This window comes from Haliotis cracherodii, unplaced genomic scaffold, assembly GCF_022045235.1.
Source record: "Haliotis cracherodii isolate W230 unplaced genomic scaffold, xgHalCrac1.p SCAF_11, whole genome shotgun sequence".
Classification (NCBI taxonomy): domain Eukaryota; kingdom Metazoa; phylum Mollusca; class Gastropoda; order Lepetellida; family Haliotidae; genus Haliotis; species Haliotis cracherodii.
This window is the reverse complement of record NW_027266266.1, coordinates 27,990,856-28,008,825: the sequence shown is the minus strand read 5'-3', so window position 1 is coordinate 28,008,825 and position 17,970 is coordinate 27,990,856. Positions and strand designations below refer to the sequence as shown.

The window sequence follows — 17,970 nt, the reverse complement described above, 5'->3', positions numbered from 1 at the left end:
CTTTTGACCTGATGTTCATAATTTCTTTCAGAATGCATATGAGGCACTGTAAACTTCTTAATTTGTTCAATTCAGTAGATTTTAATGTGAGTTTTTAGTAATTATCTGTTATATATTATTTGTCAAAATGTTGACTACATATCCAGGTTAGATTCAGTGTCGTGGAAAAATATTGTTTTAAACATTATGGCTTTAAGGATTTTTCCAAAGTTAAGTCTCGAGTATCTGTGGTAGAAATAATTTTTCTTGAAAGATTCTAAGCATGCTCTGAGGAAATTGACATTTAGTGTGTTTTTATAAACATGATAAATAACCATAGAGTTATCATGGAACTGTTCTAGGTGAACAATACCTTCCAAATGACGTGCTGGTTTTCTTGGGGAATTAGTCAGCAAAGAGCCAGAGTCACAGGAGACTAATCACAATTTTATTTACAAGAACAATTAACAATTTACAATATACTTAGAAATAACTGAGGGTGCCACAGAGAGTCGGTACACACTCTGGGCTGTGGGAGAGAGGTCTGCTTGGTAAGAGAGTCAAACCCCTTCTCTGCTAGAACTTGGCTACAGTATGTATTTAATGAAAGTTTGAACAATAGAATGGAATGTGATTGGTTGATACACGATTGGTTGTGTCCTATGCTAAATGGATGGCTGGACAGAGGGGAATACTAAATCCTGTTAATCCTGTTGGACTGGCACTAATCTTGTTGACATATTTACTGGATGCTTTGAAAGAGATTAGGGTGTCACTATAGATGAGCTTGTATGGGGGCTAATCCTTAATGCGCTATAGACGAGCTTGTATGGGGGCTAATCCTTAATGAGTCTTAATTGAAGTAATGTTATTCTAATATACCCCGGTAGGTGATGACAGATATAATTAAATAAATATCCTTTGTCTGGGAGATGGGATCTTGATACCTTAGGCTAGCAACCATCTAAAAAGCTATAACTGAAACTACTGATATTTTATATATGCATTTTACCTGATGATAATTATTACTTGCTAAACTATAATTATATGAAATGGTGTATAAATATTACACCATGATAACTCATAAAAGCACTTGATGTAGATCTAATTATTATAAGATAACTTAGTATAAATGTTAACCATGATAGAGTCACCATGGCTACTGTCTCTAATTGAAGTTAACTATGAATTGTGTCCGATACATTAGTCAGCTGGCTTCGACTCCCGTCTTGCATGCACTACAACATAGTCTTTCACAATCCTCTTGTAGAGAATCTGGTGGAATAAGTACCCCATGCTTTTGAAGAGTTTGGGGCAGTGGGGTAGTTTAGCGGTTAAAATGTTTGTTGTTATGGCGATGACCTTGGTTCAATTCTCAACATGGGTTCAATGTGTGAAGCCCATTTTTTATTTCTCTTGCAGTAATATTACTGGAACATTCTTAAAAGCGGCATAAAACCATATTACTCATGAGAAAATACAATATGGATGCTTGGCAAGGTTACCATGCTATTGTTCCTTTGAATATTACATTCATGCCCTATGTCCTCTGTCATCTCAGACTGTCGTATTACACAGTTGGCATGACCACTACTAAAGGCTTGACTTTCCCTAGAGCCAAGGCTCCAACTTGGATGGGATAATGTATCACTGCGCTGACATCCTGTTTAACTTGCTGCTTGTGAACACTGAGGCATCACTTGCTACGTACAGTGCTTTGGCACAATGATGATTATCTTGAAGCTATCATGACATAACAATAATGAACATGATATGCTTAATATTTATCATAATAATGACCTATCCAGTGATATTGCTGGAGACAAGTGGCACTAGGAGATGGAATAAATATGAATAAAATGTTGAGGATAGTTTGGATGACAAAGAGCTTATGGAATAAATATGAATAAAATGTTGAGGATAGTTTGGATGACAAAGAGCCAGTGTCCTGGAAAACAAACTAATCTGAAACATGCTATCACACCATGTACAAGCTGCTGGGGTTGACAAGTGTTTTTTTCTTTAATGTTGAACATCTTTGGACATTATTCAGCATTAAATATGAAGACTTTTCTTGCTCTGACTGCCATCTATATTTTTGGGCATTTATTGATTTCCCCCATCACCTGGAAGGAGAGCCATGAAACTTTCATATCAACCAACAGGGAGAGAAAATTAGACGGCCATGTTTCTCCAGGGTTTTTATAAAATAATATATCTTGCAGCTCAGCAGTATGACTTTTGTGATGATTGAAAATTCACAAGATCTTTACTGCAGGAAGTAGGCTGCTGAGTTAGTCCAGAAATAATGAATCTATACATGCGGAAATACAACAACTTGGACCTCTCAGCTGTCTCATATGTCACTCTGTGTATTGTACCATACTTAACCTCATGCGCACCCACACCCCCACAAGACTGTGTCATGGATACTTTATTTAGTCATACAGTCGTGTCCATTACCAAGGTGTTGCTCCCCAGACTCACAACGTTTTGTTCACGAACATATTACTTGGGACTTGAAGCAACCACAGTGTGGGCTTATCATATACTTAAGGTTTATGTATAGTTTTCTATGAGGAGGAGGGATAGCTCAGTTGTGGAAGCACTGACTTGAAGCATATAGGTCAGTCATCATGATCATCAATCTTTTGGTCAGTCTTCATGATCATCAGTGTTCTGGTCCGTCTTCATGATCATCAGTGTTCTGGTCAGCTTTCATGATCATCAGTGTTCTGGTCCGTCTTCATGATCATCAGTGTTCTGGTCAGCTTTCATGATCATCAGTGTTCTGGTCAGCTTTCATGATCATCAGTGTTCTGGTCCGTCTTCATGATCATCAGTGTTCTGGTCAGTCATCATGATCATCAGTTTTCTAGTCAGTCTTCATGATCATCAGTTTTCTGGTCAGTCTTCGTGATCATCAGTGTTCTGGTCAGTCTTCGTGATCATCGGTGTTCTAGTCAGTCTTCATGATCATCAGTGTTCTGGTCAGTCTTCATGATCATCAGTGTTCTGGTCAGTCTTCATGATCATCGGTGTTCTGGTCAGTCTTCGTGATCATCAGTGTTCTGGTCAGTCTTCATAATAATCATCGTATTGGTCATCAATGTTCTGGTCAGTCTTCGTGATCATCAATTTTTTGGTCAGTCTTCATGATCATCAGTGTTCTGGTCAGTCTTCGTGATCATCAGTGTTCTAGTCAGTCTTCATGATCATCAGTGTTCTGGTCAGTCTTTGTGATCATCAGTGTTCTAGTCAGTCTTCATGATCATCAGTGTTCTGGTCAGTCTTCGTGATCATCAGTGTTCTGGTCAGTCTTCATAATAATCATCGTATTGGTCATCAGTGTTCTGGTCAGTCTTCGTGATCATCAGTGTTCTAGTCAGTCTTCATGATCATCAGTGTTCTGGTCAGTCTTTGTGATCATCAGTGTTCTAGTCAGTCTTCATGATCATCAGTGTTCTGGTCAGTCTTCGTGATCATCAGTGTTCTGGTCAGTCTTCATGATCATCAGTGTTCTGGTCAGTCTTCGTGATCATCAATCTTTTGGTCAGTCTTCATGATCATCAGTGTTCTGGTCAGTCTTCATGATCATCAGTGTTCTGGTCAGTCTTCATGATCATCGGTGTTCTGGTCAGTCTTCGTGATCATCAATCTTTTGGTCAGTCTTCGTGATCTTCAATCTTCTGGTCAGTCTTCATTATCATCAATGTTCTAGCCAGCCAGTTCTAAAACCAGTCAAATTTTTGTTCTTATTTTTCCCTCTTCTATTAATCTGAAACAGTTCTGCATGTTTAGAGATGTTGAAATAAAGTGAAGATTATTCTGTTTCACAAAGATACAAAGTTGAGTTGTGCATGTGTAGTGTTACATATAAGTTGTTGATCCCCAAGCAGTAATGTAACACTGATAGGCATGGTTTACATGGATTAATATATACTGAACCGCAAAAATAACATTACATGAAAAGTCATTTTAATATGTGGGTAATTTTTGTCAAAGTTTCTAAAATTTAACATTACCTTGTCCGGAGTTCCGTGCAAATTGAAATGCACATGCGTTCCCCCATTTCTTGCCCTATAAAAATCCACCCAGATCGGATAACATTCATTCGTAATTGAATTGCTACCACATGTCAAGATTGACAAGAAATCAGCGACACCAAGTCCTTGGGTGATTGGAAGCTGAACAAACCGCCCGGCAAGCAGCCAATGCATTTAAAGTCCACGTAAGGACCATATACAGGCTCCAGCAACGGTACCAGACCACCAACACTACAGATGACCAACCACGTAGTGGAAGACCAAGGGTCATCACCCAACGTCAGGATCGTCTTCAGTGGGCAACACAGCACCAGCATTGGCGCCACCAGCAGTGGAGAAGAGTCCTCTTCTCAGACGAGAGCCGTTACTGTATCTCAACAGCAGATGGCAGAGAGACAGAGTCTGGATATGCCATAGGGAAAGTTATTCGGATGCTTGTGTCATTGAGAGAGACTCGTGGGGTGGTCCGAGCATCATGGTGTGGGGTGGAATTGGTCTTGCACAGAGGGTCTTCCAGAACATTGGTCCAAGGAGAGGCAGCTCAGTACATTGATCAAGTCTTGAGACCAGACACCCTACCTCATTTGGCACGTCGCTGAAACCACGAGTTTCAGCATGAGTTGCCCACACTGCGAGAGCAACATGAGACTTCCTCCAGCAGAATGGCATCAGAACCACGCAGTGGCCTGCCCTCAGTCCTGATTAAAATCCCATTGAGCACCTGTGGGACGAGATTCAAAGACGGCTGAATGAGGTCCGACCAAGGCCAACAACTGCAGCTGAACTGTGTCAGGCGTTCCTCAGAGTGTGGGCTCAAGTGCCAAAGGACTTCATCAACCACCTCATCCATTCAATGCACATGGCAGACACACGAGATACTAACTTGTGATGCCATTTTCTCAGAGACTGGTGTTGTTTCACTTTATTAACATTTGACACTTTAATTTCAACCTTGATGATCAGTTTCAAAGTATGTTCACAGTGTTTGGACAAATAAGGTTTCTCATATATCTATCCATGGTGATGTTTCTTTTGTGGTTCAGTATAGAAGTAAAGATGGAATAGAAATAGAGTACAGGGCATATTGCAGTGTCAGTAAATGTAACCAAATAACTGGTTTGATCTCATCAGCAATGGGTTGTGAAGCGTTTATACAGTAATGAACTTGGCAAAGTCACAGATTATTGGGCAGTAACATTACCTCAGCATGCCTATTGCATTATTAAATAGTTTCTGAGGAGAAATCAAACAATAAAATTATTACAATCTTCGTTATTGATCTAGGTGAGAGGGAGCTTCAAGTATTGATGTGAATATTACTAGTGATAGCCACTGGTGTCCAGACATTGTGCAGGGAACTAGAACATACAGGAAACTTGTCACAATAAGAATATTCATTTCCCTCATATGCCCTCTTTACGTGTTTGCAGATGCCCCTACTCTCGCAGCTGATTCCTATTATTGAGGTTAGGGCCTGATAGAGTCCTGCATGAGATTCCACTCTCATACGCTAAAGCCCTGGCAGTACTGATGGTAAGCAACAACAGAGCTGACTCATATCACACATGAACGTGTGACTTTTGACTGGACCTTGTCACATTGTGGGGCACCTTGGGGACGAGTTATTAATGTATGGTGATGGAAGAATATATCATAATATGTCCACACTGCTTGGTCAGAGAACAAGGCTTGTGTTTAGTGTTTATGTGTATGTGGAAGTCTCTGATGGTATGTCAGTATTATGGACAGGGTAGAGGAGTACAGGGTAGAGGAGTACAGTGTCCAGGCATGGAAACAAGCACTCTTACAAGCAACAATACTGGTCCACTAGCTGAGACCCTGTGAATGCATACTGGGTTATACTGCCTGTTCATCCCTTTCAGCAGGCCCACTGAAAGGGATGGACAAGCAATATGACAAGGACCCACTGAAAGGGATGGACAGGCAGTATGACAAGGACCCACTGAAAGGGACGAACAAGCAATATGACAAGGACCCACTGAAAGGGATGGACAGGCAGTATGACAAGGACCCACTGTAAGGGATGGACAGGCAGTATGACAAGGACCCACTGAAAGGGACGAACAAGCAATATGACAAGGACCCACTGAAAGGGACGAACAGGCAGTATGACAAGGACCCACTGAAAGGGATGGACAGGCAGTATGACAAGGACCCACTGAAAGGGATGAACAAGCAATATGACAAGGACCCACTGAAAGGGATGAACAAGCAATATGACAAGGACCCACTGAAAGGGATGGACAGGCAGTATGACAAGGACCCACTGAAAGGGATGGACAGGCAGTATGACAAGGACCCACTGAAAGGGATGGACAGGCAGTATGACAAGGACCCACTGAAAGGGATGGACAGGCAGTATGACAAGGACCCACTGAAAGGGACGAACAAGCAATATGACAAGGACCCACTGAAAGGGATGGACAGGCAGTATGACAAGGACCCACTGAAAGGGATGGACAGGCGGTATGACAAGGGCCCACTGAAAGGGATGGACAGGCAGTATGACAAGGACCCACTGTAAGGGATGGACAGGCAGTATGACAAGGACCCACTGAAAGGGATGAACAAGCAATATGACAAGGACCCACTGAAAGGGATGAACAAGCAATATGACAAGGACCCACTGAAAGGGATGGACAGGCAGTATGACAAGGACCCACTGAAAGGGATGGACAGGCAGTATGACAAGGACCCACTGAAAGGGACGAACAAGCAATATGACAAGGGCCCACTGAAAGGGATGGACAGGCAGTATGACAAGGACCCACTGAAAGGGATGAACAAGCAATATGACAAGGACCCACTGAAAGGGATGAACAAGCAATATGACAAGGACCCACTGAAAGGGATGGACAGGCAGTATGACAAGGACCCACTGAAAGGGATGGACAGGCAGTATGACAAGGACCCACTGAAAGGGATGGACAGGCAGTATGACAAGGACCCACTGAAAGGGATGGACAGGCAGTATGACAAGGACCCACTGAAAGGGATGGACAGGCAGTATGACAAGGACCCACTGAAAGGGATGGACAGGCGGTATGACAAGGGCCCACTGAAAGGGATGGACAGGCAGTATGACAAGGACCCTCTGAAAGGGATGGACAGGCAGTATGACAAGGACCCTCTGAAAGGGATGGACAGGCAGTATGACAAGGACCCACTGAAAGGGATGAACAAGCAATATGACAAGGACCCACTGAAAGGGATGAACAAGCAATATGACAAGGACCCACTGAAAGGGATGGACAGGCAGTATGACAAGGACCCACTGAAAGGGATGGACAGGCAGTATGACAAGGACCCACTGAAAGGGATGGACAGGCAGTATGACAAGGACCCACTGAAAGGGATGGACAGGCAGTATGACAAGGACCCACTGAAAGGGATGGACAGGCAGTATGACAAGGACCCACTGAAAGGGATGGACAGGCGGTATGACAAGGGCCCACTGAAAGGGATGGACAGGCAGTATGACAAGGACCCTCTGAAAGGGATGGACAGGCAGTATGACAAGGACCCTCTGAAAGGGATGGACAGGCAGTATGACAAGGACCCTCTGAAAGGGATGGACAGGCAGTATGACAAGGACCCACTGAAAGGGATGGACATGGGTACAATGTGTGAAGCCCATTTCTGGTGTCCAGTGTCCAGGCATGGAAACAAGCACTCTTACAAGCAACAATACTGGTCCACTAGCAGAAACCCTGTGAATGCATACTGGGTTATACTGCCTGTTCATCCCTTTCAGCAGGCCCACTTCCCAAATGAAAGGAGTGGAGGTTCAGATTCAAGTTTTTTTTTATATCCCATCAACTCAACCCCCCCTGAATTTTCTCATTTATATTTTCAATTTTTTGAAAGTGTTAAAATGAAATTGAAATGTTGTTTGTTCTCAACTGTCCCAGAATATGAGTATGATGAATTACTGATTTATATAGCCACTTAAACCCTTTTTGCCTGAAATGCGTTGAACTTTCCCCCAAATTTGCTCACCATGCTATGGAATATCTTCAGCAGTGGGATGTGAAGCCTTGGTGGGATGAACCAAAAGTAATACTTGTGGAAATGTTCTGTCAAACATCAATATCTGGTATCGTTGATCAAAGCAATTACTCGTCATCTGTGTGTTACTGCCAGTCCCCTGAGTTCTCTACAAACTCCAGATACAGGGCCTCCTAATCAACACTGGGTTTTTTCTCCGTACATGAGAGCTGGATACTTAAGACAGATTTCACTGGAATCCAATTGTCCTTGTGACCACTGTTGTGGCGGAGAACTTAAGGCTGTCTGTCTTTAATGTGATGGAGCAATTGATCCATAGGTGAAAGAATTGGCCCATGTTTGAGGTCAGTGGCGTTGAACTGCTTTGCTTGGTTTATGGAGGACAGTTTACTTTTATCACTCTGTGTAATAGAGGTGTTGAATGCACTAACTGTTCTTGTGCTCCGAGTTGATGAGGGTGTAAGAATCTTCATGGAAACCTCCCTAAATGTAATAAAGCAGAAGTTGTAATCCATACAGTTGCATGTTTTCATATTTACTCCTATGTCACCAACTTTTACAATGCCAATCAAACAGTCATTGTTTCTAAGTTTGTTATGGATATTCTGATAAGGAAAAGTCATTCTGATAAGGAATATGGTTTGTACTTGAAATGAAGAAAACTCTTAGCATGTCCAAGCCTAGTCAAGAAATGTTCCAGAAAAATGGATAACTAATTATTCTTATGAACCCCAGCTGTTTTCCTTCTTTATATTGGAGAGTAGGGGTCACATGCCCCTTGGAACAGAGTATTGGAGCACAACTGAATCTGTAGCCACTGAGCAAATCAGCTATTGTACAATCTGATCCTACTTTCTATAAGCACAACTCCATGTAGGTCCATCAATGTGAACTCTCAGGGCTTCAGACCGGTGAAGTGCCGGGGTAGAATAGGTCTTCACCAACCCATGCTTGCCCTAGAAGGCGACTAAGCTTGTTGTAAAAGGCGACTAACGGGATCGGGTGGTCAGGCTTGCTGACTTGGTTGATGCATGTCATTGTATCCCAAGTGCGTGAATCAATGCTCATAATATTAATCACTGGTTTGTCTGGTCCAGACTCGATTACTTACAGACCGCCATCATATAGCTGGAATATTGCTGAGTGCAGCGTTAAACAACAAAGCAACCAACAACCAACTCGAGGCTTGAGTGTCCTACTGCACCTGCTATGTGACCTGCCAGGGTGAGTGTCGGCAGTAATAACTACATGTGGTAGCAGTCCTGCTGCTGCAACTGAATGTCACTATTTGTTACAAGCCTGTGAATGTCAGTGACAGCTTACATTGGAAGGCTCACTGTGTTCTAGTGACCAGACATAAAGCAAGTTAGGTACAACACACCTGCTGGCTAATCCACTTGACGCATGACAAATAGTAATCAGCTATTAGCACAAAGTCTACCATTGATCGAAGGAATTCAACATCTTCTTTCAAAATGAACATTTTCACAGTCTAGCTGAAAATGCAATGATCAAAGAAAGAAATGATATGGAAGAATATTCTGAAGGATACTGTCTGTGATCATGTGACCAGCATGATCTTGTAGCAATTTAACACAAGGAAGATATTTCTGACTTGAGCAATGTTTCGTTCCACCTGAAATCATTTATCTGTTTTTATGGTTTGCATGGATAGTGCTACTCACATAGAAGTAACAAGCCTTCTGTACATGATATGCAGTGCTACATGCCTTCATGTGACACAAACATGGTCAGCACCAGTGGAGGATCGCGTCATTCCTGAAAGCGCTTTGGGTGGTTGCCTTCTGTTGTGGAGAACTAGATGATTTCTGAATAAATACTTCTACATGTAATCATGCACTATTGCAGTTGGTAGAATGTCCTCACGGTATTGAAATCCTTGTGAGCTGAGCTGAGCCTACAGGCATGTACCACTGACAACAGTGGGAGACCAGGCAGCCTGCAACACGCTCAGCCTGCTGCTGAAGCAGTCTCATCAAGTCAGGTTTTCTTTCATGAGTGATGTTCAAAGATTTGTTGATGTGTCGTCCCTAGAGAATGAAATTGTGGGCTTTGTCAAGACAAACATATTCTTTTGTATTGAGGGCTTGGCCTTGTGCTGATGTGGGCTTCGACAGATCAATAAAGTGTGACAGGGCCACAACACAATATCCTGCGGAAGACAGTGACAAGGTTGAATCAGGGTTAATTAAACGTGCCACTGTTACCTCCTTTATCTCTGATCTGGGCATATCTGTAATCAGAGTAAGGGTCAGGTGGACACATTGTGGCAATGTTATCGCCAGGAAAAGAGCAGAAGAACTTGTGACTGACTGCATGCCTGACAGCTGCAGGGAGTGATAATGTGTGTGTCCACACGAGACCACAAATTAGTTTGCTATATCTGCGTTCATTATATCAATCAGTTGTATATGATAAAATATACAGCAAATGTGTGTGCAGTGTAAGTGTGTATATGATAACGTACAGGTGTTGGGTGCATGAAAGTATGTATATGTATATGCATATGTATGTGTGTGTGGTAAGTGTGTATATGTTTGTATGTGTATGCAAGGGTAAATGTATATGTGTGTGTATATGTATATGTGTGTGTGGTAAGCATGCAGCATGGAGGCTGCTCTAGTATTCCACTTCAGTATCCACTGACGGAGCTGAGTGGGACCTGTATGTGTGGTGGTATTTGTGACTTGAGTGCAGGGCAACCTACACTCTCTACATCATAGGCTGCGATTAGTTGCATGTTATGTCCACACATAATACACTGCTAGCATGTCTGAAGCATCTGTGCAGTGTCTGTGCCAACTCTTGAGAACCTTTGTCTTACAGGTGCATGCTCTCTTGTAGGGCTGGGACGAGTCCAAATTTACTACCACGGTACCCACCCCCCAATTACCCGACCCTACCCGGGTACCCACTGTAGGTTTCAGGAGATGTCTCACAATGTCCGATTGGGAAGATTTTTAGCATAGCCCTGTCAAAACGTATTTAGATACATGTATTAAACAATCTGGTCATTCATACACTGAAGTTGAATTAAGTTGTATCTTTATTCAACCATATGAATAATTAGAAGGATGCAGATGGGTGCATAGTGAGAAGGAAATGCGAACATTAGTGACTTGTAGTGTTACCATAGAGTTCTAGATAATTAATTGTCATTAAACAGTATATGACGTGACTAACCATGGGCCCCGGTAGTACTGTGGGCACCCGGGTCATGTAGTTACTGAGTAGGACCAGGGTACCTTATTGCACGTCCCAGCCCTACTCTCTTGCTGTAAATTTGAGGGCAGTTCTGTATGCTTCTGCAACTGACATGTTAATTACTCTTACTGTCGAATGGGTTTCCAGTTTGTTGAGGGGACGGAAGGTTGAAATCCTCACAGTTAGGAGACATTGTGTGCATTTTTGTTGCCAGATATTCCAATGTAAGGTATTATGGAACCCCTCTGATTGTCACAGCCAGGCGGGGCGGTCTGGTAGCCTAGTGGTTAAAGCGTTCGCTCGTCACGCCGAAGACCCGGGTTCGATTCCTGACATGGGTACAATGTGTGAAGCCCATTTCTGGTGTCCCCCGCCATGATATTGCTGGAATATTGCTAAAAGCAGCGTAAAACCATACTCACTCACTCACTCATAGCCAGGCTGAAGAGTTGTCACAGTGGCAAGGGAGGTGATAGTGGTGACAGAAGCAAAGCTCCTGCCATCAGTGGAGGCAGCAGTGACAGTAATGCAGCCACTGCACACCAGCAAAACCTGCGAACAAAGGCACTTGCCACATTGATTCACTGCCATTAAGCTGGGTATTGTACACTATTTACTGGGAGTTGCTGCATGGCGAGGCTTCAGTTGTGCAAGGGGGAGTATTATGTATCAGAAAAAATCAAATGCGAGGGTTTTTAAATTCCTGAAGGAGGCAAACAGAAGAAGCATAAAACCAAGAGCAAAGCCTTATTACTGGACAGTCTTGACATCTCACTTTTCACAGAGGATTCAAGAAACTACACAACTAATCAATGATTTATAGGACTGTTAAGTTCAGTATCAAACTGGATTGTTTTTCAATTTAAATGTGACCTTTAGCTTGTTAAAACCCACAGTATTACACCGAACATGTTGACATGCATTCTTGTGTCACTCACCATGCTCACAGAGCTTTCCACCATAAGTGCCTTGATTAGCTTGGAGAAGGAAACATGGCTGAATCCTGTAGCAGTGGCATTGGAAGATCCTTTTTGACATTAGGGAGCAACCTTGTGCACTTATCTGTATGTGATGCTGTTGGATTATGTAACTTGCTCTGAAGTATAGGAAGTCAGGAATTATATGAGCTCTGGGCCGATAAGAAATTAACTATATTATCTGCAAACAAACATGCACAAATAACAGGAATTGTCTTAAACTATTTTGTGTGTAAGCCACCCCACAACATCTTGGTCCCTGCATTGTAAGATAATCTTGCTTGCCACCACTGCTTCAGACAATTAGCCTGTCAAAAAAAGTTTGAAATTTTCTTGCATTATATTGTCTTTGATTTGTTATTTTCAGTAAATTGCAATAAAAATTGACAAATTTGACCTTTCTTTTTCAATAAGCCAAGTTTTGAGAACCACAGGATATTTTGCCAGATTGAGTGTTTAGACCTTGAGGACCATTCAGTAAAAGTGGCAGCTGCCTTGTGTGGGTATTGAAGGTACCGACCTCATTGATGAGACCATGTGAGTCGAATCTAGCATGTATTGATAGTTATTGATAGTTGTTGCTTGGAAAGTAAATGGTATGCCCCTCTGGCACTGCCAGTGGTGATGACATGGTAAAGCCGGGTTGTGCAGGTCGTGAGGGCCACACTTGCTGTTGGGATCCCCTCAAACGGTTGTGATGTCACTTCATATTGTGAACCACAGACATAAGTTTGTTGAGCATTGTCTCTGTTTTTGATCGTAGGAAATAATTGCAAGGTAGGTTTGCTAATAAGGGTGTTGATTATTGGAAATTATGTACAGGGCCATTTGAGTTGGTTGCTGGGGTGTCAGTCCTTTACAATCACTGGTTACTATGTGGGAAATCTGTTTATATAAACTGCTGAGTGAAATGGTGACTATCAAGAGGGATATCTTTAATTTCTTTTGGAAATATAGGAAGCCACATACTTCAATTAGGGAACTCTGTGTTTCAGGGGATGGAATTGGCATGGGATGTTTTGGGGGTATGATAGGCTTACAGTCCATTACTTCTCAGCTGACTGTATAATCCCCCTGTATCTCCTTACAGTCCATTACTTCTCAGCTGACTGTATAATCCCCCTGTATCTCCTTACAATCCATTACTTCTCAGCTGACTGTATAATCACCCCTGTATCTCCTTACAGTCCATTACTTCTCAGCTGACTGTATAATCCCCCTGTATCTCCTTACAGTCCATTACTTCTCAGCTGACTGTATAATCCCCCCCCCCCCCCCCTTGTATCTCCTTACAGCCCATTACTTCTCAGCTGACTGTATAATCCCCCTGTATCTCCTTACAGTCCATTACTTCTCAGCTGACTGTATAATCCCCCCCACCCCCCACCCCTGTATCTCCTTACAGCCCATTACTTCTCAGCTGACTGTATAATCCCCCCTGTATCTCCTTACAGTCAATTACTTCTCAGCTGACTGTATAATCCCCCCCCCCCCCCCCCCCCCCCCCTTGTATCTCCTTTCAGTCCATTACTTCTCAGCTGACTGTATAATCCCCCTGTATCTCCTTACAGTCCATTACTTCTCAGCTGACTGTATAATACCCCCCCACCCCCACCCCTGTATCTCCTTACAGCCCATTACTTCTCAGCTGACTGTATAATCCCCCCTGTATCTCCTTACAGTCCATTACTTCTCAGCTGACTGTATAATCCCCCCCCCCCCCCCCCCCCCCCCCCCTTGTATCTCCTTTCAGTCCATTACTTCTCAGCTGACTGTATAATCCCCACCGTATCTCCTTACAGTCCATTACTTCTCAGCTGACTGTATAATCCCCCCTGTATCTCCTTACAGTCCATTACTTCTCAGCTGACTGTATAATCACCCCTGTATCTCCTTACAATCCATTACTTCTCAGCTGACTGTATAATCCCCCTGTATCTCCTTACAGTCCATTACTTCTCAGCTGACTGTATAATCCCCCCTGTATCTCCTTACAGTCCATTTCTTCTCAGCTGACTGTATAATCACCCCTGTATCTCCTTACAGTCCATTACTTCTCAGCTGACTGTATAATCCCCCCTGTATCTCCTTACAGTCCATTACTTCTCAGCTGACTGTATAATCACCCCTGTATCTCCTTACAATCCATTACTTCTCAGCTGACTGTATAATCCCCCTGTATCTCCTTACAGTCCATTACTTCTCAGCTGACTGTATAATCCCCCCTGTATCTCCTTACAATCCATTACTTCTCAGCTGACTGTATAATCACCCCTGTATCTCCTTACAGTCCATTACTTCTCAGCTGACTGTATAATCCCCCCTGTATCTCCTTACAGTCCATTACTTCTCAGCTGACTGTATATTCACCCCTGTATCTCCTTACAATCCATTACTTCTCAGCTGACTGTATAATCCCCCTGTATCTCCTTACAGTCCATTACTTCTCAGCTGACTGTATAATCCCCCCTGTATCTCCTTACAGTCCATTACTTCTCAGCTGACTGTATAATCCCCCCTGTATCTCCTTACAATCCATTACTTCTCAGCTGACTGTATAATCCCCCTGTATCTCCTTACAGTCCATTACTTCTCAGCTGACTGTATAATCCCCCCTGTATCTCCTTACAATCCATTACTTCTCAGCTGACTGTATAATCACCCCTGTATCTCCTTACAGTCCATTACTTCTCAGCTGACTGTATAATCCCCCCTGTATCTCCTTACAGTCCATTACTTCTCAGCTGACTGTATAATCACCCCTGTATCTCCTTACAATCCATTACTTCTCAGCTGACTGTATAATCCCCCTGTATCTCCTTACAGTCCATTACTTCTCAGCTGACTGTATAATTCCCCCCCCCCCCCCCAGGAAACAGCTGATCACATGTTTTTGCAAATGGCGAACGGAATAACTCGCCGATACAGTTGTTTATTTGCCTCTTTCAATAAAGGTTGACACTTGTTCACTATCAATTTATGAACTTTGCAAAACGTACGTAATAGCTATTGGCGATTTCATCTGGGAATTATATATTATAGCTGTGAATTACATATATTGTTACATGTAAAGATTGTGGAGTTTACGAAGAACGATAAACTTTGAACATTCAATTAAAAACTTATTATCGGAAGTAGTAACATGCATAACATTTTTTTAATAATGACAACATTGGTGTATAATAATAACTTTATTGATAATTTATAACAATAATGGCTCTAGTCCTGGCAACTTCCAAACTTTGGGGAAGTTGTGATCTATCGGACCGTCATTCAGGCGATGTTTCTGACAGATCACGATCTGAAATATACTATCATGAAAGTGTATCCCGTGGATAAGCCGACCCCTTTCTACAGAATCTTTTTTCTGGTCCTCAAAATTCGGCTTATACGCGGTCATATACGGTACATGAAATATGTCACTCACATGTCTGTGTGGGAGGCTGTGGCAGTGACAAATTAACTGGAGAGCAACTGTTGCTGGATCAGTGTAACACTGTTAGATTGTGTCCTGATCAAACTATGTATGCAACAATACAGGCTCGATGGTTGCAATATGGCAGATGGCTGTATGATTTTTGTGTCAGAAGTGTAATCAGAAGTGTCAAGGTATGTCAGGAGAGAGACGGTTGGCTCAGATTGTGTCACCAGTGCCAGTTAGACAGATGGCAGATGGCTGTATGATGTCTGTGTCAGAAGTGTAATCAGAAGTGTCAAGGTATGTCAGGAGAGAGACGGTTGGCTCAGATTGTGACACCAGTGCCAGTTAGACAGATGTCAGATGGCTGTATGATTTTTGTGTTAGAAGTGCAATCAGAAGTGTCAAGGTATGTCAGGAGAGAGACGGTTGGCTCAGATTGTGTCACCAGTGCCAGTTAGACAGATGTCAGATGGCTGTATGATTTTTGTGTTAGAAGTGCAATCAGAAGTGTCAAGGTATGTCAGGAGAGAGACGGTTGGCTCAGATTGTGTCACCAGTGCCAGTTAGACAGATGGCAGATGGCTGTATGATGTCTGTGTCAGAAGTGTAATCAGAAGTGTCAAGGTATGTCAGGAGAGAGACGGTTGGCTCAGATTGTCTCACCAGTGCCAGTTAGACAGATGTCAGATGGCTGTATGATGTCTGTGTCAGAAGTGTAATCAGAAGTGTCAAGGTATGTCAGGAGAGAGACGGTTGGCTCAGATTGTGTCACCAGTGCCAGTTAGACAGATGGCGGTATGATGTCTGTGTTAGAAGTGCAATCAGAAGTGTCAAGGTATGTCAGGAGAGAGACGGTTGGCTCAGATTGTGTCACCGGTGCCAGTTAGACAGATGGCAGATGGCTGTATGATTTTTGTGTTAGAAGTGCAATCAGAAGTGTCAAGGTATGTCAGGAGAGAGACGGTTGGCTCAGATTGTGTCACCAGTGCCAGTTAGACAGATGTCAGATGGCTGTATGATGTCTGTGTCAGAAGTGTAATCACATTTAGGGCATGTAATGAATGATGTGTTCAGACAGGAGAAATTATTCCCCAAGTGGGAATTACAGCTGATGGTTGGTTTTCCCTACCTCACCAATTCCATAGTTATAATTTCACTGTTAGCTGCAGCTAAGCAGGTGGTCTATTTCAGTAAACCTTGTTTGTCTTCAGTATTTTGATGCTAATTCTGCCGTCATTGTGATGTCACAATGTTGACGTTGTAGTGTGGTGAATGGAATTTGGTCGTCTAAATGCTGCTGGTTTTTAAGTAACTTTTTATGGTTACAAACCAAACATGCTAGGTTACAATTCATCTTGAGCGTTCCAGACAATATCAGTGTGCGTGTCCTGCTTGTTGTGTGTTACTTGTAATCAAGTTCATTGATGATCAAACAGTTTCAGTTGCCACTCAAGGAAGTGACTAGGGAATCTGTCCAATTATATAAATTCATTTAATGAAATGAAGCTGGTAATAAAATTCAGTGAAACATGGTGTAAAAACACAAATCATTGATGCTTTTTCAAACCAATGATAAAATTTAGAAGTAACCCAGGATCCCACCTCTCCCTGCTCAGTAGTCTCCAGGAAGGGGCGGGGGTGAAGGGTTTGGGTGCAGGACAGTGCAGCGTCCCAGGTTAACAGTTACGCCAAAGCCTATGTACAGTACAATTCTGTACGATGTGTGTGTTTTGTATGGTGTTGAAGTCTCGGTGTGCTTCGTTTGTATTTCAGGTGTTATGTTTATGTACATACACGGTGCAACTCTGAGACCCCCCTGATGTGCAGCGATCAAAAGTGGTATTTCCCCTTGTGATTAAGCCGAGACACCCAAAGGAGAGAAATATTTTCAGTCACTCAGCGAGAGTGAAATGCAAGTGCATCATCCCCTGTGACTTCCTGTAACTTCTGATTCAGTTATTGTCGAATTTGAAATATTCATCTTTTTTTTAATTCTGTAATAAGACAATTATTTGCAGTATCATGTTTCTGTCCTCGGTCAATATCTAAGTATTGGGTCCATAAAACATGATATTGCCCTGATTAATGGTCAATAATTGATAATTCATACATATACAAGTTTTAACTGTATTTTCATTGGTTGAGAAAAGGTGACATGACCTTCCTTAAAACAACCCTGTGCCTTGCAGCGATCAAAACTGGTATTGCCCTGCAATGAGATTTACAGTAAGATATAAATATGGAATTAAATCATTTAAAAAACTTATTAAGACAGGTATCTTGAAGGAAATAA

At 42.5% G+C, this 17,970-nt stretch overlaps 3 protein-coding genes across 4 annotated transcripts in view; all 3 read left to right on the top strand.

Annotated features, from left to right (window-relative positions):
• Positions 1-17,970, top strand: part of LOC139456391 (uncharacterized) — an 89,099-nt gene that overhangs the window by 25,676 nt on the left and 45,453 nt on the right. The window lies entirely within an intron of this gene.
• Positions 6,070-6,570, top strand: LOC139454996 (nipped-B-like protein B). Its single transcript, XM_071236584.1, has one exon. It carries the CDS (start codon positions 6,070-6,072, stop codon positions 6,568-6,570), a length of 501 nt encoding a protein of 166 aa, XP_071092685.1.
• Positions 6,574-10,177, top strand: LOC139454995 (eukaryotic translation initiation factor 3 subunit A-like). Its single transcript, XM_071236583.1, has 2 exons — positions 6,574-7,663; positions 9,999-10,177. The coding sequence occupies exons 1-2, from the start codon at positions 6,574-6,576 to the stop codon at positions 10,175-10,177; spliced, it is 1,269 nt and encodes a 422-aa protein (XP_071092684.1).

Coding starts and splice junctions, on each gene's coding strand:
- LOC139454996 (XM_071236584.1), top strand. CDS start 6,070: ATGGACAGGCAGTATGACAAGGACCCACTGAAAGGGACGAACAAGCAA.
- LOC139454995 (XM_071236583.1), top strand. CDS start 6,574: ATGGACAGGCAGTATGACAAGGACCCACTGAAAGGGATGAACAAGCAA. Junction 7,664..9,998: donor ACTGAAAGGGATGGACATGG/GTACAATGTGTG, acceptor CACTGACAACAG/TGGGAGACCAGGCAGCCTGC.